A 25,720-nucleotide genomic window follows, 5' to 3' on the forward strand; every position below is an offset into this window, starting at 1 on the left:
CTCCAGGAAGTCCATATCTTCCTTGTATTGAAGAGACCAGGACTGGACGGAGCACTCCAGATGTGTCTCACCAGTGCTGAGTAGAGAAGGATCTTCTCCCTTTACTTGCAGGCAACGCTTCTCCTAATGCAGCCCAAGATGCTGTTGGTGCTCCATGCCACAAGGGTGCATTGTGGACTTCAGCTTGGTGTCCATCAGGTTCAACTGGTCTTTCTCTGCCAAGCTGCTTTCCAGCTGGCCGGCCCCACTGTGTACTGATGCGTGGGGTTGTTCCTTCCCAGGTGCAGGACTTTCCATTTCCCTTTGTTGATGTTTGCGTTTCCTGCCTGCGCATTTCTCCAGCCTGTCCAGGCCCCTCTGGATGGCAGCACGCCCCTCTGGTGCATCGGCCACCCTCCCAGGTTTGTATCAGCTGCAAACTGGCTGGGGTGCCCTCCGCCCCATCATCCAGGTCTTTAATAAAGACGTTGTGCAGTACTGACCCCTGGGGTAAACCACTAGCGACTGGCCTCCAGCTGGACTTGGAGCGCAGCGATTCGGCCAGTTGTCAGTCCACTCCACTGCGCGCTTATTTAGTCTGTTCTTCCTCTGTTTGTCTATGAAGATGTTTGAGAGAGTGCCAAAAGCCTTGCTAAAATCAACATAAACAATATGGGTTGCTCTCCCCTCATCCAACAAGTCCACCTCATCATAGAGGGCTATCAGGCTGAGTAAATGTGATTTCTCCTTCATAAAATCCGTATGTCTACTCGCAATCACCTTCTTGTCCTTCATATGTTCAGAAGTGGTTCCCAGGATTATTTGCTCCATCGTCTTCCCAGGGATCAAGATCAGGCTGACCAGCCTGTAGCTCCTTGGATCTTCTCTCTTTTTGAATATAGGAGTGACAAAAGGAAGCAATGCTATAGGAATAAAATCCCTTTCGTTAATGAGCAGCTTATCTGTAGCTCTTCTATATTTTTGCGGAAAAGGATGAAAACAAGTGGCTGAACAGAAACAGCCAGCTTTCATGGAGGCATAACAATGTCACTACTGTTTTGCACACGCAAAATCTTCATTGTACAGTGTGATCACATGGTTAGAAAAGGCAGTCTTGGAAACAGCCCCACAATTAGCAAAGAGAGTTTCCTCAGTTTTCACTTGCAGTTCCTGGATTTCCCTCCAAATCCTTGGATAACTGGACTTCAAAACAAAACAAGTTCCCCCCTTCATCCCCTCCCGTTATTAGTAATTAATTATTTAAGTATTAAGTTGCCAGAAAAGGCCAGAGTTTTCTGGATCAGGTGTAGCCTGGTGACAGCATTAAGAGCTGCAAGGTGCTGTTTGTTATTCAGGGAACCCTGCTGATGTGCCTGGCACCAAGGTGAGCAGGGGCAGGAGATGAAGAGCTCCTGCTCCCTGGAGTCCGTAGTGCCAAGCCTTGGGCTCTTGCACGAGCAAGGCTTGCTCACTGGATGGGGGTTCACTCGCTCAGGCCAGCCTGCTTGTCCGCTAACCGTGACTGTGATTCAGAAGCACTAGGTAACTTCTGAGCCAGCACAGTTTAGTACTGCTTCTTTGGTATTTGGCAGGATCCAAATTTGTTATTGTAGCATCTCCTCCAAAAGAGGAACTCCTCAAAGCCAATGTGATGCCTGTTTTGTGTAGAGGGAAGGAGAGATTTCTAAAAGACAAAAAAGAGCTTGCTTGATCACGATTACTTTTGCATAGCCATCCAAAACCATGACTGCCTCCTCAGAATGTTTAATGTAAGAGGACTGTGGCAAAGTTAAGCTTTTGCTGAAAGTAGGGAGTAAGTGCATTTTAATAAACAAGCTGTTAAAGCAGTAATAGCTTTTGTGGAAGCCAAAATAGTAGACTGTGTGATTTGAAAGTTAAGCTTTAATGCAAAAGAGCCTCCTAGAAGCCCCCTCCAGCCTTATTTTTCTGGAAGTCGCTCACGGCTTTCTTCAGAGTATGGTATTTCTCCAGTATCATAGTCTGTAAAATCCCTACGTATCTCTTGTTCCAGGCTGCCTGACTCAGAATCCCCTGTGGCCAAATTTTGCTCCCTATTAATGCTGGTGTAAAGAGTTCTGGCAGAAGTGGAGAAGAGGATCTGCTCCCTTTTTCTTTCTATCTGCCTCTGTGCTGCGGTACGCGCACGCATATGGCAGCGTGGGGTCCTGTGATTACGTGCATTCTGAACTTCCTCAGCCACATGCGGTAAAGTGGCTTCACACACCAACCAGCCAGGCAGCTGCTCCCAACCAGAAGGAGGTTTATGGGGTTTCGCTCTGAACGGGAAGAGCAGTCTCACTGCTAGTGGCGCTTTCAGCTGCTGTGGCACACTTTGTAGGGTGAGCTTGTGTTTGAGCCTTCCTTAAACTCCCTAAGGGCAGGTGGGTGTTTCAGACCCCGTTTTACAGATAGTGCATTTCAATTTGAGGTAAGCAGAGAGCTTTGAATGAGATGCAGCCTGCAGGCTTGTTGGCTGGTTGTGAGATGTTGATATATTGAAAGCATTGTCCTGTAAGGTCCCAGTTACTGCCTAGTTTTGTTGTGGTTGTGGCAGCAACCACAAGAAGCCCCGTGCAGAATCAGGACTTCTTGTTTAAACAAGTTCACTCTATGAGATAGTGCCTGAGGTGGTGTCGTGGTTTAACCCCAGCCGGTAACTGAGCACAGTGCAGCTATTGCTCACCCCTCCCCGCCCAAGGGAATGGGGAGGAGAATGGAAAAAACCAAAACTCATGGGTTGAGATAAAGACAGTTTAATACAATAACAAAGGAAGAGAATAATAATATATGTAAAACAAGTGATGCAGAAATGCAGTCGATCACCACATGCAGGAAACCCCCCCTTCCCTGATGCCCAGTCTGCTTCCGAGCAGTGATCCCACCTCCCAGCCCCTTCCCCAGCTCTATGCGGAGCACGATGCTCTGTGGCAGGGAATATCCCTGTGGCCAGCCTGGGTCAGCTGTCCCGGCTCTGCTCTCCCTGCTTCCTGCGCACGTGGCAGGGCCTGGGAGGCTGAAAAGTCCTTGACTTAGTGTAGGCACTACAACTACCCAGCAACAACTAAAACATCAGTGTGTTATCAACATTATTCTCATACTAAATCCAAAACGCAGCACTATACTGGCTACTAGAAAGAAAATTAACTCTATCCCAGCCAAAGCCAGGACAGATGGAAAAATACAGTTTGTGATCTAATAGATAAGACAGGAAAAGAGCAAGAGGGGACCTGTCAAAGAGAGACTAATGGACTTGCTGGAGGTCACACAGTAGGTAGGAGGCACAACTGGAAATAGACTGTGAATCTCTTGAGACACATCCTAGTGCTGGGTTGCTAAATCCCAAGCATTTTGATTAAGTGCCTCTCCCAGTTCTGACTGCTCCTTTCCCAGGCCCATTGTCAATGGTTGTTTCAGCTTGCTTATTTTATTCTTCCTTTCTTGTTACAAGAAAGGAATGGAAAACCATCGTTTGCTTCTCAGGCTGCATCTTAGAAGCATCTGTCACTTGTTTTAGAGAAGGAAGTTCCCCTTCTTCTCTTTTCCTACTTTAAATGAACTATTTTCCTGTAGGATGTGGGTACACCGCAAGTGGCGACTGCGGGGCAGTCACAGCCCCAGCCTGAACAGGGGGGCTGCACCCTCATGACGTGATGTAGGAGGCTGGCACGCCAGTCAGCGCTTTGCAGAACCACCGTATGCTCCAGGGCACCAGTCTCCGATATAATTTGCCCTGCCTCGCCTCTGTATCTGTTGCCATGAACCAGGTCTGTCTCAGTGTGATCATCAATGTGCAATACTGGATTTTTATTGTCTTCCTTCCAGTGCTGACTGGAGTCAGTCCAAACCCAAGCCAGAGAATGCTCCATCTCATGCTTCTCCAGAAAAATGTTAGTGGTGGTGAAGACACGAAAAGGTCCTCCTCTGCCCTCACCCTTTGCCTTCAATTCAGTTGTCAGTCCCACTGTTCCTGGTTTGGGCCAGGCCACTGATGCTTTTCCCATCAAAAGGCAGATCTAGTCAATATCAAACAGCTTCCACATCAGATCCCTTCTGTTTCGACAATGTCTGGTCTCTAACCCAACTGTATGTTTATTATTTTAAGAGTCCTTGTTGTTTCTGGACACCCATTAATGTCCAGGCACTAACTCTGCCTTCCTCTGTGCTTCCCACTGGAGCTTCCATCTCCACTACTCAGAGGTCACTTGGCCACTCTCCTGCTGCAGTCTTGGCCTTCTGTTATCAACCGCAGCTAATCTAGCATGCCAACAGGACTTTCAGAGAAAGAGCAGCATCCCTCTGGACCTAGAGAGACCTTTGAAAAGAGTTCACTTTCTCATCTCTTCCAGCTCGGAGTCCTGGACGTGTTGCTGACACTGTAATCCTGTAAGCATCCTTCCCCAGTGGCCATGGCAAATCCAGAGCGGAAGGACATTTGCCCCGTGTCTTCCATCCAATTCCTTCCCTCTGGAATCTTTTTTTGGATATGAAGCTGTAAACCAGACGTCAGCCAGGAGTATTTTAAAGAGCAGGAATTTTAGCCTAAGGATAAACAACCAGGTTCATTTGTTCACATCAGCATTTGGGACTATACTCGTGTGTCTATTCATCACTCCCCTGCCTGATAACTTGCCAGTTTCAGCAAACTTTGACAGTAAGTTAGAAGTCTTAAAGACATTACATTCTTTTCATGCAAACGGGCAGCTAGAGAGAGAAGGAGTAACCCCAGTACGAGCCTTGTTAGACATCAGAGAATCCAGAGGGAAGCGGACACTTGGCAAACCCACGTCGCGACAGCAATCATCACTGCTTTGCTACTCGCTGACCAGTTTGCCCTTCACTGTTTTAATTCAAGGCACTATGAGGAATCTTACGGCATTAGGACAAAGCTGGCCTTCATCTCCTCGCAGCCAACATCTTTGTGTCTGTTCCCTGCCCCGTTCTGGCCCTGGTACCTGCATATAGACCACCTTAAATCCTCTGAGGGAAGAGGGAGGATAGGTTCAATGGATCTGTGAGTCATCAGGACAATCATTAAGGTCCAGGATAGCAACAGGGTGGTGACTCTTGAGTGTCTGCAGGGGTCCTGCTTCCCACAGCATCACCCTTCATTTCTCTAGGTGTTACTACTCCTCCTGCTCTGGGGTGCCAGACTCTTTCCAGCTGTCACCTTAGCATCTGCCACGTGATGTGCTGGTATCACTGCAGCAGCAGTATGCAGCTTGGCGGGTATTAATCAATTAATTTATTGGCTGATCCCAAAAACCTATGGATGGGCATAGCGGCAGGTGCACGCTGACGCCACTAACTTGTCTCTTCAACTTCCTGAAATAGTTTGCAAGTACCGAGTGCATTTTCTCCCTGGTTTCATGACAAGGAGACTAGAATGATTCTACTGTAGTAGAGAAGAAGCGTCTAGAGCAAAAGTGTCTGGTCCCTTCCAAAGCTCCTAACAATACAGGAATTCTCTCCCACCATAACCCCTGCATTTCTTGCCTAATACCTTGAGTGTCTATATGCAGCACTCCATATTGCGTACTCCAGGGTGTGTACCCTCTGCAAAGTGAATTGCGTGATACAGAGCAAACCAAGGACGCTTTCTTAGGAGTCTCAAAAAAGGCCCAAGAAGGAAATTCCATTGAAACATACCGGAATGCAGCACATGTCTGAAGTTCCAGTTTGTTGAGACCCCTGTCTCATGGCAAGACCTGGGGGATGCAGGATTTACACTGAATTTCCGCTGCCAAGCAGGGACACTGCGGGAAAAGGATCCCCAAACAGACAGAGGAACTGCAGCTTTTTCAGCCAAGGGACTGGAAACATAGCAGAGTCCTTCTAATATTCCTGAATGAGGTAATTTTTCTCATATTTGGACCCTGGAGCAAAACCAGTCTGGGTTTTGGCAATAGTTCCTTGTTTTCCCTTCAGCAACTGCCAGAAAAGAACTGAAGAACGGGATCACATTTATTTCCATTGTTTTTCCTCTGCTGTTTAGCTTTGGCCTTGGTTCCTTATTGCCTGCAGGAGCTGCGTGGGAATAGCTGGAGCTGGTGGCAGCATCTTTGTATTTGCTACACCACAAGTAGGGAGATAGCCTCTGTTCAAATTCAGACAGAGTAGATTTTGAACTTGCAAACCTTTCATGTGTGATCAGTCAAAATAGAGAGTTTGTCTGGCCTGCTTTAGCCGCCAGATACAAGCCAAACCTCAAAGGAGAGTTTGGAAATGTTGATTTTTTTTCTTCCTTGCAGTATGAGGGAGTGCTTCGTCTGCAGACAGTTCTCTCCTGGGAAAGAAGCATTTCCTATTCTTAAATGAATAGAGAACTGAGCTTTTCCTTCTATAATTAAGACGACTCTAGCTGAGGCCCTTTTTCTGCTCTTTGCTAAAAGCTGAAATTATTTCCTCCCTTACCATGAGTTTTGCTAGCCTTGTTTTCCCTGAACTTACACAGTCACATACCCTGAGAAAACTTATTCCATTGCCTCTTGCAGGAAATGCCACTTATCTCACGAGAAGGCTGCTTGACTGATTTCTACCCTAATTTGACAGGTCAAGGACAGATTTTTCTTAAGCTTTTGTACCAAATTTCAGTGTTCTGTGCTCCTGTGCTCACAGTTAGAAGTCACAATAAGAAACAGAGCAGGCTACAGTGATAATCAGAGAAGTGGGAATAGCTTGTCAGTTAAAACTGTATTTCCAGAGCTGTAGGCTTATGGGAAATGTGTGAAACAGCAGCAGGTAGTCCAAAATCAAATGCAGAAAAAGAAAGGATTCTTTAGGCAAGCGTAGAACTAAAATGAGAGAAGTGAGAAATAAGTGAACAGCGGCTGTTCAGCCTAGTTCGGATTTAACTATCTCAGAACCACTCAGCAATACTGTAAAAAACAATTCATGGTTCTGTATGATTACATTTTGAAATAGATAGGTGGGCACTAGATTAGAAAATGTTGAAAGGCTACCAGAGCTGGAGAGAAGGTTAAAAAAAGCAGCACGCCTGCTTGTGTGGCTTTTGTGATTCTAGCCCTTGCTGTGGACAGAAAGGCTGTAACGTAGACCTGGGCCAAACAGGAGGGGGTTGTAGGAAAACCTTTAGTATTGGCAGGTAGGATAAAACAGTAGGAAGCTGTTATACCTGCCGTTTTGTTCTGATGAGCAGCCCCTGCTGTGTGCCAATTAGCGCAATACTGTGCAGAGTTGCAGCAGGCTTAGAGCAAATCTGAACCTGTCTCCTTTGAAATTGTATGTTCTCTTTTTTGGTGTTAGATAAGTAATAGTGGTGTTTGCTAGAATTAAATGTTCTTGTTTTCATTAATATTTGAGGGTTTCCATTATATTTTCAGATAACCATTTCCAGAGCTAGGTATAGGCTCGCCAAGAGCTCTGGCAGCGGTCCTCTAGTTACTCTTAATGCAAGAATTAAATACCTCAGTGCCCAGTAGCAGACTTGGTAGAAGGGACTATGTGCTCCTACCCCAAACGATGTGGGCTATTTGCTCCAGCCTGCCTCCCTCAGCTATGGTAAATGGGGAGTGCTCTAAAGTGACCTGTGCGTCAGGGAAGTTGCTGCCGGCCGATCTGACGCTGGAAAACCCTTCCACCACCAGCGCAAGGTTTACTGGAGAACATCTCTCCCAAGTCCTCAGGCTGCAGTCCCCCCAGATGCTTGGCAGTGAGTTTCCTCTTGCTCCGAGGAGACCTTTCTTTGTTGGAGAGAGGATATTTAGCAGAAAACATCCCTCAGAGAGCAGACTACCATTGCATTTTGGACCCGAACAAACCCAGACAGCTTTCATTCTCTTCTCAATGTGAGCTATACAGTCTGCGAGAATCTCAAAGCACTGTATTACTCCAAGAAACCTTTACAGTGAGAAGTATCTGGGCAGCAGGCTTAAACAGGAATCATATCTACTATGAGGGAGGTTTCTTACTGGTGTAAACCAGCTTGCGCCAAGGCTGTCTTAAATAACCCAGAGACCCTGGGCAAGGTGCCTGAACGTATGCCATTCTCCCCGTGGGGAAAAATCTAGTGAGGTCAGACTTACTGCATGTGCCAGAAAAGCAGTGCATCATATGCAGCTGGACTCCCTGCACACACCATGCAGAGCTGCTCTGTGCATGAGCAGCAAGCCAAATTGATTGGACTGTTTGTGTGCACATAGAGTAACTCCAAAGCACGCATACTGCAAGTCCAGCGCATCTGGAATTGCAGCCAGCACCCAACCATGGAATTCATCTCCCAGCTGTCCCAGGGCAAATCTGCTTTGAGGACAGGCTTATATCAGTGTGGGTTTGTTCCAGCTGTCTTTCTGTTGTTTTTCATTTGCTTCTCATTGTTTTATAGCCCTTCTTACCTGTTGTCTTTGTCCCCTTCGGTCCCCTTTCTGCCTGCTCCACGGCTTGGCAGGGAGATGCCATGCATGCATCAACTCCTGAGCCACAGTGGAAACATCTGGAATTCTGTGCAGCTTTTATCGTGCTTTGAGCTCCCCAACAAGGCTTTTTACCCAAAGAGTTGCACTTTTTCTTCCAGAAAGTCCAGCTGTGATATGTATCCAGTTCAGTCAAATGAGCTTCCTGACAAAGCGCATTCCACAGCTAGCATTTGCTCACCCAAGGAAACCACCCTTTGCTGTGTGCATGGAAGGGTTTTAATCCTGCTGTCCCATGGCGGAGTGAGGTACTAAGTGATGACCCTAATAAATGGTCCAATTTTTTTCGGAGCAAAAAGCACTGGAAAGTAAATACTGCATTAGAAAACACACTTTCACCTCTCCCAGGAAGTTCTCTCTTTCTATAGGCATAGTCAAGCCTTGTAAAGGAAAGTTCTTGTTGTTCAGGCTAATTAATAACTAATTGCTTTGCACAACAGTGGGAGCTGGGCTAGATCCCAGGCCAGGAGCATTGCTAGTTAAACCCAGGTTGAGAACTGTTAACCTGGGGTGAAACTCAAGTGTTCTAATGCAATACCACTGCAAGGGAAAATTGGTGCTCACACTGCTGAAGGGGTTGCCACATTTGCTTTGCCCATGTGAGATCAGCATGACGTGTATTACTGTTCTATTCATAAACCTGTCATAAATAATTAGCATATACTTTCTACATTTTAATAATCCTTAATAGCAACTTTTATTCCCCTGAACGACCTCCAGAGGAGCCTTGTAGATCGTCCAAAGAAAGCAGCCCCAAACACCTCTCTTTGGAAGCACTGTCCTCAGCAAATCAGACAGAGAGGCCTTTGGAGTGGTCATCTTTCCAAACGTCTGCTGGTTTTATGGAGGCTAATGATGTAACTGAGAAGCAGCGTCTGCACTTTAGGTTGAATTCAGACATTTTCCATGCTAAAATATTCCCAGCTGCTTAATTTGCTTCCTTTTCCTGTAGATTCTTTTCCGATTGATGTATTTCACACTGACAGTTTTTACAGATATTGGCACTGGTCGAACAGAATTCCTGACCAAAATCCAGACAGGAATTTATTGTAAAATAGTATCTGTCTTTCCTAGCCAGCTGCTGCTCATTTGGGGTAGCAGAGAAGGTGGCTTTACATCTGTATTTTAGTTACACAAAGTTAGTTTAGGGTTTGGGGGGGTTTTTTTGCGTTTAGGAATAACTAAAATGGAAATCCAGGTTAGCTGTCAGGTATGGACCGTTCAGATTAGTGGAAGCAGAAGAGGAGTGGATGCGTGGGAGTGACGTAATGTGTGCACAGAGCCCCCAGATTAGCTTGTCCTGGCTCCTTAGTGTAACGGGGAATATGCTGTAGAGTATCAAAGAAAAAGGGCTTCTGGGTTAGAACCTGATGTTGTGTCTCATCCCAAGAGCAGCTCTTGTTTCAGCAAAACTTTGAGGTTTGCTCAGGACTGGTAATAGAAGCTGCAGTGGCCTGAGAGACCGCTTCCATAGCTGCAAAAATACACTTCCTCCTGTCTGCCACTTAGAACCTGCAGTTTATGTTAACAGTGAGATCATTACATTTTTCACCTTCAGTTATGCAGACAGTCCCAAAATTGGCCTTCACACTCTGAAGCAATCCAAATCCTTCATTTTTTTGGACAGTCAGTCTAGTGAGAATATTGTATTTTACATGTAATGGCCATAGGAATATAATGGTCCTGCTGTACATGCATACACTTACAGTCTATCTTTTAAAGAATCCTGTAATACCTTTAAGAATAAATGATCATCATGGCTGTAGCCTTTTTATGATGGCAAAAATGGGTGAAGAAGGAAAATGTGCCATTTGCTTCAGTATTTTAACATACATGAAGATAACAGCAGATCTCAGGCAGCAACAGAGCTCTGCAAATTGGTGGGACGCTTGTGAGTACAAATGCTATGACAATTCCAGTGTATAGCAGCCGTGCAAGACCTATTCATGCTTATCACGGTTCATTAGAAGTACAGCAGCGCGTCATCATGCTGAATCTTGAGCATGTACAGGAGAAGAGAGAAATCCTTCCAGGACTGTCTTTTTGCAGCGTGCTCGACCTTGTCTCCATTGTGGATTTGCATAGAGGATCCTGGGTGTATGGAGTTCATTGCAGGCTTGAGTTTGCAAAATGTAGGAACCGATAATCCTTTCCTTGACTCTGAAAGTCAGACTCTCCCCTCAGTTGTCCTTGGGGAATGAAGCTAAATCACTACTCTGGATTTGGGAGCAACGTGTAGGTGAGAAGTTTTTCCTGACTGTGATGCAAAATGCTACAAGTGCCTCAGCAGACTTGCATTCATGAAATTGTAGTGCTCCTTGTCATCAAATTAGCAGAACCCACTTCTCTCGCAGATGGGCTTCTTTATAGTCTAACTGGAAGGATGCGAGCACTGAAGAGTGGCCAGTGATGTACTATGTACCATTGTTTTCTGTGTTGACAGTTGAGAAAATAATATTACAGCATAAAAGTTTAGTTGAATTGTTTATTGGACTAAAACCAGTTTAAAACCCCTAGAAATAAATCCAGCTGTTAGAGAAAAACTTTCATTCTGGGAACTATTTTCTTGTCTGCAGATCATTTGCAGGAATGGACTAATGTTCTTGCTTTTTTTTTGTGTACAAATGTAGAACAAACTGAGCAATTAAGAACTGGCTACCAGCCCATTTAAGGAAGATGACTGCTTTTAGTTTTGCTGTTTGACCTCAGCAGCCGAGTGGTGTGACTGAAAATACACCTTCACTGCACAAAGTCAAAGTCTACTAGACAAACAATAGCAATGTCCTTTTCTAAAGCATCCTTGAAAAATACTTGTACATAATTTCTTGCTAAGATTGATGTCTGCCAGGAAACTTAAATAGTTGGTTACTACTTTAAATAGTAATCAGTTTTGGTGACCGTCAGTTGAAACTCAACTTCGCGTAGGGTTGCATTGCACAGAAGGAGCAGGGAGGAATACAACGGGCTGTGTTACCTTATGATGGCCTTAAGATAATAATTGATATTAGGTGGTCTAAAGATTCACGGTTCAGTTACTCGAGGAACCTGGCCCACAGCTTCCAGCTGCCCTGTTGCTTCCCCGAAGCCAGCCTTCACCAGGAGGAAGTCTGCCTTCCTCGCACGGTAACCCCTGCAGAAATGCCTTGAGAGACTCCACCTGACTGCTCCCTTGACGATGCTGCAGGTGATACTGTTTGAGAAGATCATATAAAACCGCCCAAAGAGGCAATGATTAAGCTTCCCAAAAGAAGAATGGGAAACCGAGAAGCGCGATCCTAGCTGAGGAACAGGATTGGAGAGGTGGCTTTACTCCCTGTAGCCTTCCTATGTAGCTTTAGGTTTATGTCACATAAAATCATGGTTTTAAATGTATTTAGGGCTTAAAGATACAGGTGAGTGCCTTTGGTTAGACTGCAAAGCGTCTAAAAATGGCAAATAAATAGCTCTAGAGCTTTGAGCACCTGTATCTTGGTTCTCCACTTGCACACTGGATGTAACTGTAACTTTGCCATGGAGACAGCTACATCAGGGCCACTGATGCGCCTGGGTACCTTAGTGACGATATCTCTGCGCAGCCCTGCGGGAAATAAGTCTTTGCCTTATGTGACTCTGTGCTAGTGTGCCATGAGGCAATGATATCTATGATTTTCAGCAGCTGAGGTTCAGGACGTGAGATTACTGATGTGTTTCCTTCACCAAGATGAGTTAAGAGCAGGGAAGAAATTATATGTTTGTGTGTGTCCTTGTTTATTTTCCCCCACTGTTTATTTTCCACCACTTGATTGGTGACTGAATGCAAAATTTCTTTCTCATCGTTTGTTCTTACAGGACTCACATAGGAATTAATTGCCAAAAAGGAAATTTCGTGATATAACAGTATAAGGGGTGACAAAGTCCACGTGGGGGTGGAACAGTTTGAAATGCTGTCAGGTCCTAAGGACGCTACTCTAATAATGTTCCTTATTCTTTGGCAATAATTTGTGATGTAATGGTCTGACTTGGCATTTACAGATTGCAAGCCAGTGTTTAGCAACTCAGCAGTTTAGGATTACAGAACTATCAGCAGAGAGAAATATTGTTGGTTGAAATTGTGACACGGTTTTATAAACTTCCTTCTTTTACAGATTCGGTTAAACAGCAGAGGACTTATCTATTCTGTTGGTCTCCTGCTGGCATCTGTTTTTGTCACAGTATGTATATAGTCTTTTGTTCTTCATTTCCAAAAGAGTGATTTTTATAGACATTCTCTTCACCTGTTCCTTTCTCACCTCCAGCTGTAATAGTGGTTGCAAAGTCTGTTGTTAAGGGATAGGAACAGTCACTCCTGTTGTAAACTTCCCCAGACCTTAAATCTGGCACTCTGCAGAAGCTGTTGCTGTCACAGGATGGCTTTCGTATTTGTCTTATGTTTCATGGAAGGAGCCCGGGAGATCCATTAGTAATCATTAGTTATTTTTCATGCTAGAGTTGAAGCAGATCCCTTGATGTGTGGTGAGATCCATTCTCCTGTTGGACAGGTAGACAAAATGCCGTACAGTTTGCTTTGGTCCTACGTAGGAGCCTTCTGAAATCAACAGAGATCAGAACAAATAGTGCCTGGATGTGACAGTGTTTCTGTTGAAATCAGTGCCTCGCGTTCCCTGACCTGTCCAAGTCCAGCAGAGCAGACTAGATAGAGATGAGAGGATTTATGTGACATCTTTCAAATCTTGAGACCAGCTGCTATAGGGAGTCCTCCTGTGCCTTGCACACCAGCACAATTCCCTCGTACGCAAGACGCAATCTTTTCAGAGGTTTGTGGGGGAGCAAGCTAAGCAAAGTCAAGCGCAGCCTTAGACTGTGCGACTCTAGATTGAGATGCAGAGGGGCATGTTTTGAGTTCATCTGACTCAAATGAAGCATTTTGAGTGAAGAAAAAAGGAATCTGGCCTTTGAAAAAGTTTGATTGAATTAAATGGGATTGTTCTTGCTAAAATGAAATTCATTGCAGAAACTTAAGGCCCTTGGGCCAGGACTTGAGATGATGTAAGTCAGTGTGGCTTCGGTGACTGTGAAGGGGCTGCTCTGATTTACTTCAGCTGTGATCTTCAGTACACTTGTTGCAGAACTTGCATTGTGATTGCTTCCAGTGGCCATGATCAGTGGGGGGCAGTCATTGTGCTCCTGTAATTGAGAAGGGAATTTACCGCTTTATTTGAAATGTTCCTGCTGTGGTGGCTTACTCTGTGTTTATTGTAGGTTTTTGGCGTCCACATGAACAAATGGAAACTGGATAAGAAGCTAGGGTGTGTGTGCCTTTCCCTTTACGGCATCTTCCTGTGTTTCTCCATCATGACAGAATTCAATGTTTTCACATTTGTGAACTTGCCAATGTGCAGAGATCACTAATGCAGGTGGCAGACTGTCGGGAGGAGCTTCCTTCTTACCTGTGCAATACAAACCACGGCTGGCATCTCCTGAACGCGGTGCACCTCCGAGTCGTGATGTATATCCTGTTCACTGTTCATAGGACCCGTGGCCCCATCTAGGTCTGCCCTCTCCCTGAACCCCCACAACCTGGAAAAATCCTGCATCGATGTGAAGATCATTTTTTTCAACGTTCATGTGATTTCCTAGCTCAGTTTTTGAACAGTGTGACTGGGACTTTAGATGAACTGGCTGCTAACTGGCATCAAGCCAGGCAAAACTGGTCTGCTACAATTCCTTCTTTTTTTAAGTTATTTGATGGAAGACTAATCTAATTTATGACTTAAGACTATTGCTACAATGCAGAAGAGGGTACATCGTACAGGGGCTGATTTTCAAGGAGAATCATGGGAATTTTTTTGGTTGGTTTTTTTGTTTGTGGGGTTTGGGTTTTTTTTGTTTGTTTGTTTTTTGGGTTTTTTAGTTTTGGTTTTTGGGGGGGGTGTTGTTGGGGGTTTTTTTGGTTTTTTTTTTTTTAATTGCCAGAGATCGACGTCCTCTCTTGCAGCGTCTCCTTCTGAGTGCTGGGTCTCCTGTAACGATCCAAAGTCACAGGGCAGTGTAATATGGGAATACAATTCAAGGTACTTGGCATATGAATGGATTTACTGTGTATTAAAAGAAGACTGTCAAGGCAACAGACGATGACTTTTTACCGTAAATAATGAATCTTGTACAGGTCTGAGGAGGAACGCAAGGTAAACGTGGATTCAGAGGGTAAACACTGCTACTGTTTTACTACTAATGTTGGAGTTTTATTACGAGGGTGTTGATGGTATTTCCAAGCAATAGTTTGATCTCCAGCCCAGGAGGGCTATCAAGGAGGTGTCCTGGTTTTTAATGATCTGCACGTGGAAGTGGAAGGTCAGAACTTTCTCTGCTTCATCAGATTTCTTGTTTTGGGGGGATTCAATAGTTCATGTTTTATTCGTTCTGAGAAGGACATAAGTATGTGTCGGAACTTTTCTAAATGAGTTACAGACACTGGTTTCTTTGAAAGGAAAGAGGCATATTTTGCACAGACATAGTTACTGAAGTCATAATTTGCCACTCTTTAAAGAATACACTGGACCTGGCCAGATATTTGTCGTCTTAAGCAGTTGAACTTACCTGATAACAGATCATGTGGATTCGTCACCCCTCCTTTGGGAGGGAGGAAGACACACAGAGAGAGATGGCACTTTTTAAAATGTGGAATATCTTCAATGCAGACTCACTCACAGATCTTAAGTTATTGTGAAAGTTTAGCTATTCGTTGTTCCAATATCCCTGCTAGATTTTGTATAATTCTGTATTAATATGCAGGCAGATTCCACCCCATGAGAAACACCTTCACAGCTTCGTTTGTATGTATTGATACTGTGGATTCTTGCCAGTGCTGGCTCTTGTATTTACTTTAAGCACTGATCACTTCTGATCCATTTGGTATGTTTTTTCCTCTTTCTTGTATATGTTCTACTATGAAATGTATTAAGATACTACCAGCTAGGCGAATGTTTTTGTCTATGGTACAAACAGTGGCAAATATTGGTAGTAAAGGCACAGCAAACCCTACGTAAAAGAAAGGAAGGAAAAAAAACCCCAAACAACCAAACCCTACGTAAAAGAAAGGAAGGGAAAAAAACCCAAAACACCAAACACTAAACTATATCAGGAAAAAAAAAATCCAACTAAAAAAAAAAAAAAGCCCCATTCACAGACCGAAAGCCAATTTTTATTTCATTTGCACTTTTGGAAGTGATTTTTTCAGTTTAATTTTCTTTGTGCAAAATGTTGTAAATCAGAGTATTTACACCCTGTGGTTTCCATTCAGCTCAGCACCTGATTTTCTTTCTTCGTCACACTAACTGTGTGGAGGCACTGGCAGCCGTTGCACTGTGCGCGTTGAGGAAGTCCGGTGGAAAAAGCTGCGTGCCGCTGGTCTTGGTGAGCAAAGCGTGCTTGTGGATCCCTAGCAAGAAGAAGGAAGGGTCCAGGGAGAGGCAGTACAGAGTCAGTGACATGCCTGCGTGATCATTTTTCATTCTGGAAAACAATCGTGTTGCTGGTTGTTGAGCTCCGCAGCCTGTTGTTTGAGCAGCCTTCTCGTAACTGTGCCCGCTGGCAGTCCTCTTGCGTTAGGAAGCCCGCTGCACCTTTCTGTTGGTTTTTCGTTGCTGTTGTTTCTTTTTGTTGTTGTCGGTAATGAGATTAATAATAATAATAACCACTAAAATGCCTAAAATACTTCCTTAAATCAAACAATGTTAGCAACAATGTGGCGTATTTCACTAAAATCCACCCCACGAACACACCGCTATACTCTTGTAGCAAGATGCAGTTGCTCCTAAGCACAGTGTTTCCTTGCTGACAGAAGGGACAGATTTGGGGAAGGAAAAAAAAAAAAAAAAGTTGTTTCACATCAGGGCCTATTATTACTTCTATTTTGAATATTTATACTGCTGCTCCAATGGAGCCAGTTGGATCTATTTCTACGAAATAGCCATTACCTATCCCGTGGCACAAAAACTGCATGAGTATTTTTAGGAACTTTTCCTATTGGTGTGCGTTAAATACTGTAGCGTGTTGTAGCTTTGCCTTGTGTGTAAAACCTGAAATACCTTGTTTTAACACTTGTGTGTTGTGCAAGAATGTTCTGCAAGTTGTTTGTTCTAAGCGGAAGCAAAAGGTCCATTGAACTGCCGTTATCTGTGCCATATACGAATTGATAAGCACTTCTTATATTGACCGTTTCAGCGAGATGTGCTTACAATTTGCAACCAAATCAACCAGTGCAGACCTGGTTTGGAACAGGATAGACCAACTGAATGTGTGCATTCTTGTTTTCGTCTCCAAAAAAAAGAGAGCCTCTCAATCAAAGCCTGTGGAAAAGTCCTCAAAGCAAAAAACTTGAGCAATTTTTAGCATCCTTCCTGTACAACGTCTCCAAAACGCATGTAGACAGTTATATTCAAATGCAGCGCATGTTGGTAGCTTTACTTCATCGAGACAAGCAGAGGACCGAGCCTGTGGGGTTCTCTCCTCCTGACGCTAGATTCTGGAAGCTGGTGGCTGTGCGCGGGGGGCAGCCAGTGCCCGGCTTCGGTTTCCCCGTGAGAAGCTCTGCGGAGCCCACTGCTGCCCAAGCTGCCAGCCACCGTTGGGATGCGGGGCCGGGGGACCCCGCCGAGGGCGGCTGGGCTGGCAAAGCCCCTGGAGGCGTGGGGCAGGATGGGGCTGGGGACCAGGGCATGGCGTGGTTGGGGGTGGCTGGCCGGGGGCAAGGAGGGAGCTGAGGCACTAAGGGGCTGTGGAGAGACCCAGGCTGGGGGAACCAGGGGTGAAGCCAGATTGGGCTGGGTTTTCTGAATATGACTTGTTTCATTTGCATTCTTATTCTTCCGAAAGCAAGGGTCACCTTCGTGTCTGAGGTTGCTCTGGTCTTTGGACCAGTCGACTGTTTTTGTTTCCGTTCCTAGTGGTTTCAGATGGTTCTTAATGAGTATTTCAAAGGGAGATTAAAGAGCCTTTTCCTCAGCGGAGAGCGCTTCACTGCAGCTCTGACTTTGACCCGATTTAACTATGTGATCCCTTGCTAGTTTCAACTATGCTCAACATGGGGATGGCCTTCCTTTGACAGCGGTTCACGGGCAGAATGATAGGGCAGGATATGTTACGATATGGGCAGGTCCTAAGACATGCTGGAAAAACTGCTTTTGTCCCTACCAAAGGTGAATGTTATACTTGCTTTTTTTTTTCCCTTTTTTTCCTTTTCTGTTTTTTCTTTTGTTTTTGGTTTGGGGTTTGGTTTTTTTTGGGGGGGATGTACTGCACTTTTTGGTAGATTGTTTCTGCAGTAGGAATACCAGCCTGAAATGTGTGCATGGGAGGAGATTTTCACTGGTATAGTTTGGTTTTTTTCCCCGTGATGCTACTTGCCTGTTTTGTTTTCAGCTTTCTGTCCTCAGCTGTGTCATTGAAATCAATTGATCAGCATGCTTTGGATTTGTGATATTAATGCTTGTGAAAACAAATACTCGTTCTTAACATGCAGATAGATGTGTGACTGGCTTTTTTCTTGATGAAACAAATCAGGTAGAACAGCAACCTAGTTTTAGAAAAACAATGTTCAATGTAGGTGGAGCAACCTGAGGGTAACATTTCATACCCTGCTGTCAGAACAGGGATTTTTATATGCCTTTTCCAAATAACCATATTAATACTTGTGAGATAAAATGTAGATTGAATATTGTTGGATAACTTTTTAGAAAACCACAACTTTCTGCTGATGGACAAATGTTTCTTAGATCAAGATTTTTTGGAAGCCCTAATACTTTTAAATAAAGCTTACAGAGATGCAATAGCGTAAGGTTTATCTATTTCAAAGTTACACCACTGGAGCTTTAAACTTGTAAAATCAATCTCAGTGGACCCTGCTTAGCTGGATTTAAATCTGCCCTGTGTTCATGAAGTTTCACTTGATCAGTAGCCACTGTAAGTTAGTCTGAAATAGACTTGAATCCAGGTGAGAACGTCCATGTTAGGTTTGTACAACTTTAACTGATTCAGTTTAAAGCCATGCTTCTAAGGAAAGCGGTGGAAGTTTGAATATTCAGGAGACCTCAGCCACTTCACATTTAAGGCACTGCAGAGTTTTGAGCACGCCGAATGGGTATACCGAGTATAATGTAAGGCTTAAAGGAAGAGAGTTTCCAGTATTTAGTGACTGGAGTGAAAGTTGGCCTCTGTTGAAATCAGTGGCAAAACCCCAGTGATTGTTTTGTAGGGCCAGTGTGCGTGTTTGCAGCGGTAAGTCCTGAAAAGGACTGTTGCACTTTGTTTTTTAAAGAGGAATGAACTTTTTATTTTCTTATCTGAATAGATAAATGAATAGCTATTAATACAACTAGGCACCCTTAAGGGAATTTACGTGAGTATTCTGTTAGCACTTAGTGGCCTCAAAGCTGAAGCATATTTCATAAATGCATCTACTTCTACCCAAACTGCTCCGAGTTGTTTGGCTGAATCTCCAGAGTTGATCTCAGGTATGGGCAAATCCATGCCTTTTGGAAAAGTTTTTATTCACAGGAAAGCAATGACGGAAGAAATGGCAGTTCGTTTCATTGTGCACCAGGGGATATAATTTGGCTGTGAAATCTGTTGTTCGCTGCCCTGAAACAGCCTGAGATCTAGGCCAAGGTATCCAAGTTTGGGCAGGAGCATCTAATTTCAGGAAAGCTTCTAAAAAAAAAAAAAGCACAATTTGTTTAAAGCAACAGATTTTTTAATGTATTTATATAGTTAAAATGACTATCGCGGTATATTTTAGGTAGGTTTTTATTTTACTTTTTCTAATAGCCTTGCAGAACAAGTTTTAAACCTTCCACACCAAAACAACCTGACAGAGATCTTGTCAGTATAATCGTTGTCTGCTGGGGAGGATTTGAATGGTGCTAAAAACCAACATGATAATTTTACAGCAACAGTTTGACATAACCTTTTTATTGCCAGTGGAGGGAAAACATAACATTGCACGCCTGAACCTACGAGGACGGTTGTAGTGATGGCGGATGCGCCCAGGCGTTGAGCCCTCGCCTCTGAGGAGCAGTCCCTGTTGCTGGACGTTTTGCCTGTCTCATGGTGCGATGAAAGGAGGGGGCTGCTGGTGCACACTGCCCCTCGGTCACTGCCTGCTGGCTTGGAGTTACGCTTCCTCCTTTTTCGTAGTAGAAACACAGAGTTATCGTAGGACCGAGTCTTACCTGAATTCTGGTCAGCGTTGTCTCCTGGTCGATGGGTGCTGGGGCGGGTGAGGACACAAGCGCTCCGTTCGCTTCCTGCGCGTAGGACGGACGTTTGGTTGCAGGAGGGGTCACTTGCAGAAGTGCTCTGCGGAGAGAGGCCCGTAACGTAAGCAGGTTTTAGTACTCGTAGGGATACGTAACTCTGCCACCAGGAGGGAAAAATAGAGACCTCTCTTACATCCTGACTGTGAGTCCTGGTGCGGCTCGCGCGTAAAGAGGGTTAATTACTCTCGGCAGGACTATGGTAATGAAAGACGGTTTGCGGGACCTGGTCCTGTGTTATCCATCCACGTCACTTCTTGACTTCACTTAGTTGAGGACAGCCTTTGCTGAGAAAGGGTTAATTTTCTGTAGGATGGCTAAGTAGGATGCCACACCGTGGCCGTACAAACCAAACGCAGTCCCTAGCAGAAGGCAAACCTCCTTCCTGGCTGTTACAGCCTTAGAATTGCATCTGGAGACTTTCAGTGTCAGGACAAGGGGAGCTTGTTTAGGCGGTTCAGTGGAGAGTTACTTCTAGGAGCAGAGCTGTTTGGGGAGGGCACGTCTCTCTGGGACCTGAGGTGCTGTGCATAGGAGGACTTCTGATAGAGACGAGATAGGCAGACCCTGTGTGGATGTTGGGACGTGCCGTGAAATCTTGTTCAAAAGCAGACATCCCTGTACACCCAACGGCGCCCGCTTGTTTCCTTAAGACTTTACCTTGCTCCTTGCGTTGCAAGGATTCAGGATTTTGCTTCCGCTTTCTATCTCATAAGCTGAACCCCTCTGGCTTTGAAGGCTGACCCACGTCCTCCTTAATGCAGAGTTCATGCACTGGGCTAGCACAAATAGGATGTAGGTTTTGATCCAGTAAATTGATGGGAGAATATGCAAGGGGATCTTTGCTTGGCACAGCACCCTGACTCCAGAGCAGCGTAAGCCTACTGTCTGCCTTCAGCATGCCCCAAACCATTGAAATAGCCAGTCGTTACAAAGTGCGTGGAAAGGCTTTTCGTAGGATGGCTTTTCAAAGGTTCTGCACAGGGAAGTTTGCGTGTATGAGGATGCTTTATATCTTAGGTGGCCTCACAATGAATGAAACGGATACAACCCTGCGCGGTTCCGGTTATGCAAAGACACTCATTATACAATAAACATAATAGATCTGGTTAAGTGATTATAGCTCTGACCTGGGCCTTTTATGCTTTATGAAGCCAGACTATACTATACCAGTTTTACTGAGGGACTCAGTCATAAGTTCATATCATTCGTTGGCAGATTTTTGGCGTTATTTTTTTAAAATGTATGAATGTAGATTTATATTCAAGCAATACATATAGAGAGAGAGATACACACACACTTTGCCTGGTATGTCCGCTGTTATTAAAACGAAGCACTGCGGTAACCAGCTGCCATCTACGTGGGAACCAAGCCCTATTGTGGCAACCGCTGAGATGCTAAGTGTGTCAGTATTTAAGGTAGTCTTACACACATCTATTTATAAATGCAAGAGATGGGTACTAGTTTTTATTTGTTTCCACATTGTATTAGCAAGGTATTGTGAGTGGTGCATGACAGTTGCCTATCTATAGTATAGCAGGTCAAAAGCTTAAACAGCTTATCTTTGTACCTTCAGTAATATTTCTAATTGTAATTATTGTTAGTCATTTGAAATTCCAGTTGCATTTTCTGAACATAAAGACAGCTTTGAAAAAGAAAAAAGAGCATGCACAAGACATTGAGGAGGTCAGGAAATTCTGCACTGAAGTATTTATACATTTTATTTATTTATTTATCGCACACTAAGAGTTGAGCCTTGGGTTCAAGAAAACATTTCCCCATGCTGGCAGAAGATTTAGCAACCTAATTTCAGTCTCCACCTAACGCTAAGGCCAGGTTTTCCTGCATCGGGGACCAAGCAGACTAAGCCATTAAAAGGATCGTACCATCCTTTTGATGGTACACCACAAAAAGCGGTGAGACCTTCCTGAATGCTTCTCGAAACTTTTATTAGTAGAGAAGCGGAGGAGCACTGAGACACCCAAAGATGCTTCTGCAATGCTCACCTCTTGATCTGTAAGAGTAGAAATATATAAACAGCAAATACTCGTTGCACTCTAATGTTTGTAATATTGCTGTCATGACGTACCATTTGCAATAATTAAAATTCACATTGCATAAGACACCGAGTACATTTATTTTGTTTTTTTTTTTTTTATTTTATTTTTCAGTAGTCTACTTTTAGTAAGGAAGTAGGCTTCTTTTGCCTAGTTTTCCCCAGCTCTCTCTAACAGTAAATGGCTCTGGTTAAATGTGAAGGTCTCCCTTTAAAAGGGATGTCATGCGCTAGCAAATGCTTGGGTGAAGCTGGCATTGTGGCAGCTTTATGACAGGGTGGTTACCACTCAGAGCAGGCAAGGATCTCCACCTTGAAAGCCTGCAGTAAAAATGGTCTGACCACTCACAAATGCAATACTTCCCGATTTCCACTGCGTTGTTTTGGTTTCAGCTGGGTCAGTAGATCTCCATTGTACAAGAATATATCACGTCATTGCTATCAGCGTGAATTGCAGTAGGGCTTCTTGTTGGGAAATACCAGAGCAGTGATGGAGTCATTTTACGGACAATGTATTGGGGGGAAAAAAACTGGAAGCCTGTATTTCATCAGCGCTTAAAGACCTGGGGATTTTTCAGATTAGAAAAGAAAAAAATCAGAAGATGAAGGCTGATTGCATAAAGTACTGCCTCAGTCTTTCATAAAGGTTTGTATAATGTTTGAGATTTGCATAAAGTGAGCTCCCACATTCTGTCAAGCACAGAGCTCAGCCAAGCTGTTTGTCCTAGATTCCCAGAAACAATCCTTTTCTTTCAGTAATTCTCACTGGTAAGACAAAACCTCTGAGTGGAACATACGTTTCTGTATCTCAAAATTGTATTGTGAAATTGCACAATGCTTAGGTCAAATGAGCAAGCACGGAACTTGAACCGCAAGTTCTTGAAAGAAGCCAAAGCAAGATGTTCGCGGGATAACTTTGTTCTTAAGGATTTATTTTTTTAATGGGTGACAGAAGCGAAGGACACAAAGTGTGATTCTGTAATTATTCGGCACCCGTAGAGAGCAAGTGCAAATGAGAGTAATGCAGCGTCACAAAAAGGTGGTTATTGCGTAATTAGGGGAGTGGCAAGTTTAGCAGGGGTTGCATTTATGCGGAGGTTTGCCTGAATGCTATTTGATCTTTACAACTCTCGCCCTCCTGAGGAAAGGTGTTTCTTCACGGTGAGAAATACAGCATCCCTTTATCAGGGAGAGGTGGAGAGATATGCCAAAAACAGTGTCTCCGACTCAGTTCTTATCCTAGCTTCACAAGTATGCGTTTTATCCGTTACATAAATGGTTGCATAAACATGCTAGCAGCAATCTGCATACCTGAGAGATGAGCTGGTAGGCAGTGAACTTTGCCGTCTATCAAAGATTTAGGGACAAATTTTTCTTAATGTTCCTTTGAGGAACAGTTGGATTGACTTCACTGTCTGTCCTTGTAAAGCTGAGAATCATTACTAGGCCCTTCATGCAGGCAGTATTTGTAAGAGATGGCTAAAGGAATGATAGATTGCGTTCATCCTCACATTGAATGTTTGTTTTCAAGACTGAAACCAAACTAGGAAGACGTTTGTTTCGGTTTTGGGAATTTGTGGGAGGTTTTTTTGCTGTCTGTTGAAGTCCCGTGCCATCTGAAATCCCTCGGTAAGGTTTGGCAGCGGTTCAAACGTGCCTGTGGCTAGTGCATCCATCAGAGCTTCAGCCAGCGGGGACGTGCAGGAGGGCTGGACTGGTGCTTCTCTTCAGTCCGTGGTTCATCGAATCGGACGTGGCCGTGTGGCAAGCAGCCCCGCAGGGTGAAGTTCACTTCTGCCTATAACCCTGGCACAAGCGCGGAATGGGAATTCATATGCTGGTAAATCAGGATTTCGCTAGAACAAAAAGGTGAGCAGACAGACCCGTTAATCCTCAGGTATGTTGCACAGGTGTCGGGGGCCCCTGCCCTCCCCTGGCCCTCCTCTTCCCCTGGCTCATCCAGCGTTTTTTTGGACCAGGCTCTCATTAGCTCGGCACTTTTGATAGCTCCCGTTTGCGCACTCAAAAAGACGTCCGAATTCTCAGAAGCATTGGGCCCCTGCTCGCCACTGAAGTGGAATGGGTGCTGTTGGGCGCAGACTCTCTTGAGAAACTTCCCTTTGTTTTCTCTTCCTTGCGCGGGCTTTGCCCACCGGTGCCCCTGCGGTTCGGGTGAGTTTCTGGGTGTGTACCTGTAAGAGAGCGAGTCAGAGCGAGGACAGCCGGTTTCTTTGCACATGGGGGCTACTTTTGGCCCCTTCCAGCCTTTTTCAGAGCCAAGCCCAAACTGTCGTCGTGTTTACGTGGCGCTGTCCCTGCCCTAATGAGCCCCGTCAGAGCCAGCCTAGGTCTGCACCCTGCAGTCAGCTTTGCACCGCCAAGGCACGCAGGGAGAGCCCCGGTGCCAGCGGCTGGGCGGGGGGAATGTGTGTTTAATCATCTCGTGGCCCAGCAGTTAGCTATTCAAGATCTGATAATTTCGTGGAGCTATTACGGAAAACTTGTTTTCGTACCATTACTAAAGTCTTAGACCGCTGAATGCAATCCCTACTATGGCTTGTTCTAAAACAGACTGTGATGGAACCGTACAGATTTCTTGGAATCGTGTGTGTGATGAGTTTTCTACTTTACGGGGCAGTCCTGGCATCAAAGCCGCAGGGAGCGCAGCAATAAAAGTGACTAGTACGAGCACCTTTTGTTTGACTTGGGATCAAACGACGTTGTCTGGGTTCCCTTTCACCGAGTGGGAAGATTCTGTGATGCTTCTAACCGTAAGGAAGAAAATGTAGGTGGAACTGAGTGCAAATGCACGTATAATGTATGCTCATTTACAGCCAGCCAGAAAACAAAATCATCAGTGGTTTCTGGTAACACAATTCTACTCCAAGTAGCTTTTTATTAAGTTGGCTTAGAAGTGTTAAAATGGTGGAGCCACAGACAAAACATTTGTTACCTTTTGAAATGAGTTACAATGGTTTTTGTCATACTTGTACAAGTATTATAAGGTCAGTCTTTCTGTATGTTTGTTTTACAACTTGTTGTAGAATAGTCTTCTATGCATAGCTGTTCCACTTGCCTGTGTAAGTTACAAATTTAACAGAAATGAAAGCATGCATTTTTCTCTGTTTGCTGGTAACCTATGGAATTAGAAACTTGTATTTCTGTGTTTTTAATGTGTTATACTATAAACAAAATTCACAGCACTATTGTCTATGGAATATCAAAAAGTTTTATTAGAATGAATTACTTTAAATGTTTTGTCATTTGATTTAATAATGTGTCAGACATCTACACTAAGACAATATAATGTTTATCAATAAAAATATCCTCTCTTTGTACTAACTTAACGCTTCAGGGGGTGCTTGGACATAGGAGTAGAGCACCCCGTGGGTCACAATCCCGACGATTTGTTCATTTTTGGCATAATTCTAAGAATACTTTGTACCACTCGTTTGACTTGAGCATTGAATTAGGGAGTGAAGGAAGATGAAAAGAGAGTTTTTATACTCTGTATTTCCTCCACAACTTCACGTGCATTTGCTGTAAAGGCGTGTGCGCTGCAGTGGTCCACGTAGACGTCAACTGGCTCGTGTGCCCTGTACATGTCGGAGGCCGTACAGAAACAAACACTAAGGGAATTCTATTTGCTATTATATCATGAGTGAAATTCTGCTCTGTCACAACAATACAGATCTGAAATTACTGCACTGAAGTTAGTTATCCTCTTCCAGACATAGGGTAGTGGGAGTCGATCGTCACTCTCCCAGCTGGAAGGATGCTGTGCCTGTGACCGCTCAGCCGTTGACAGCTGTGGTTATGAGGTCCAGTCCTCCCTGCGAAGTTATTCCTGGAGTAATGTTTTCAGTAATGCTTGAAATAATAACAACGAGGAGGAGGAGGTGCTATTTTAACGGTTCTGGTGCAGCCAGTTGGCATTACAGAAA

General features: G+C 44.4%; 1 protein-coding gene across 7 annotated transcripts in view; it reads left to right on the forward strand.

Moving 5' to 3' along the window:
• SLC24A3 (solute carrier family 24 member 3) overlaps window positions 1–15,505 on the forward strand; it is a 212,238-nt gene extending 196,733 nt beyond the window's left edge. For 6 of the 7 annotated variants that reach the window (XM_054822243.1, XM_054822241.1, XM_054822238.1 and 3 more), the window contains 2 exons: window positions 12,554–12,619; window positions 13,668–15,505. In XM_054822243.1, coding sequence (XP_054678218.1) covers window positions 12,554–12,619; window positions 13,668–13,817 — 216 coding nt within the window. In that variant the 3' untranslated portion in view covers window positions 13,818–15,505. Of the gene's footprint in view, window positions 1–4,346; window positions 4,427–12,553; window positions 12,620–13,667 lie in introns of those variants that run through there. The other variant, XM_054822240.1, reaches the window with a different exon arrangement.
• The last annotated feature ends 10,215 nt before the right edge of the window (window positions 15,506–25,720 follow it).

The sequence above is a fragment of the Grus americana genome, chromosome 3, assembly GCF_028858705.1.
Source record: "Grus americana isolate bGruAme1 chromosome 3, bGruAme1.mat, whole genome shotgun sequence".
In the NCBI taxonomy this organism is placed as follows: Eukaryota; Metazoa; Chordata; class Aves; order Gruiformes; family Gruidae; genus Grus; species Grus americana.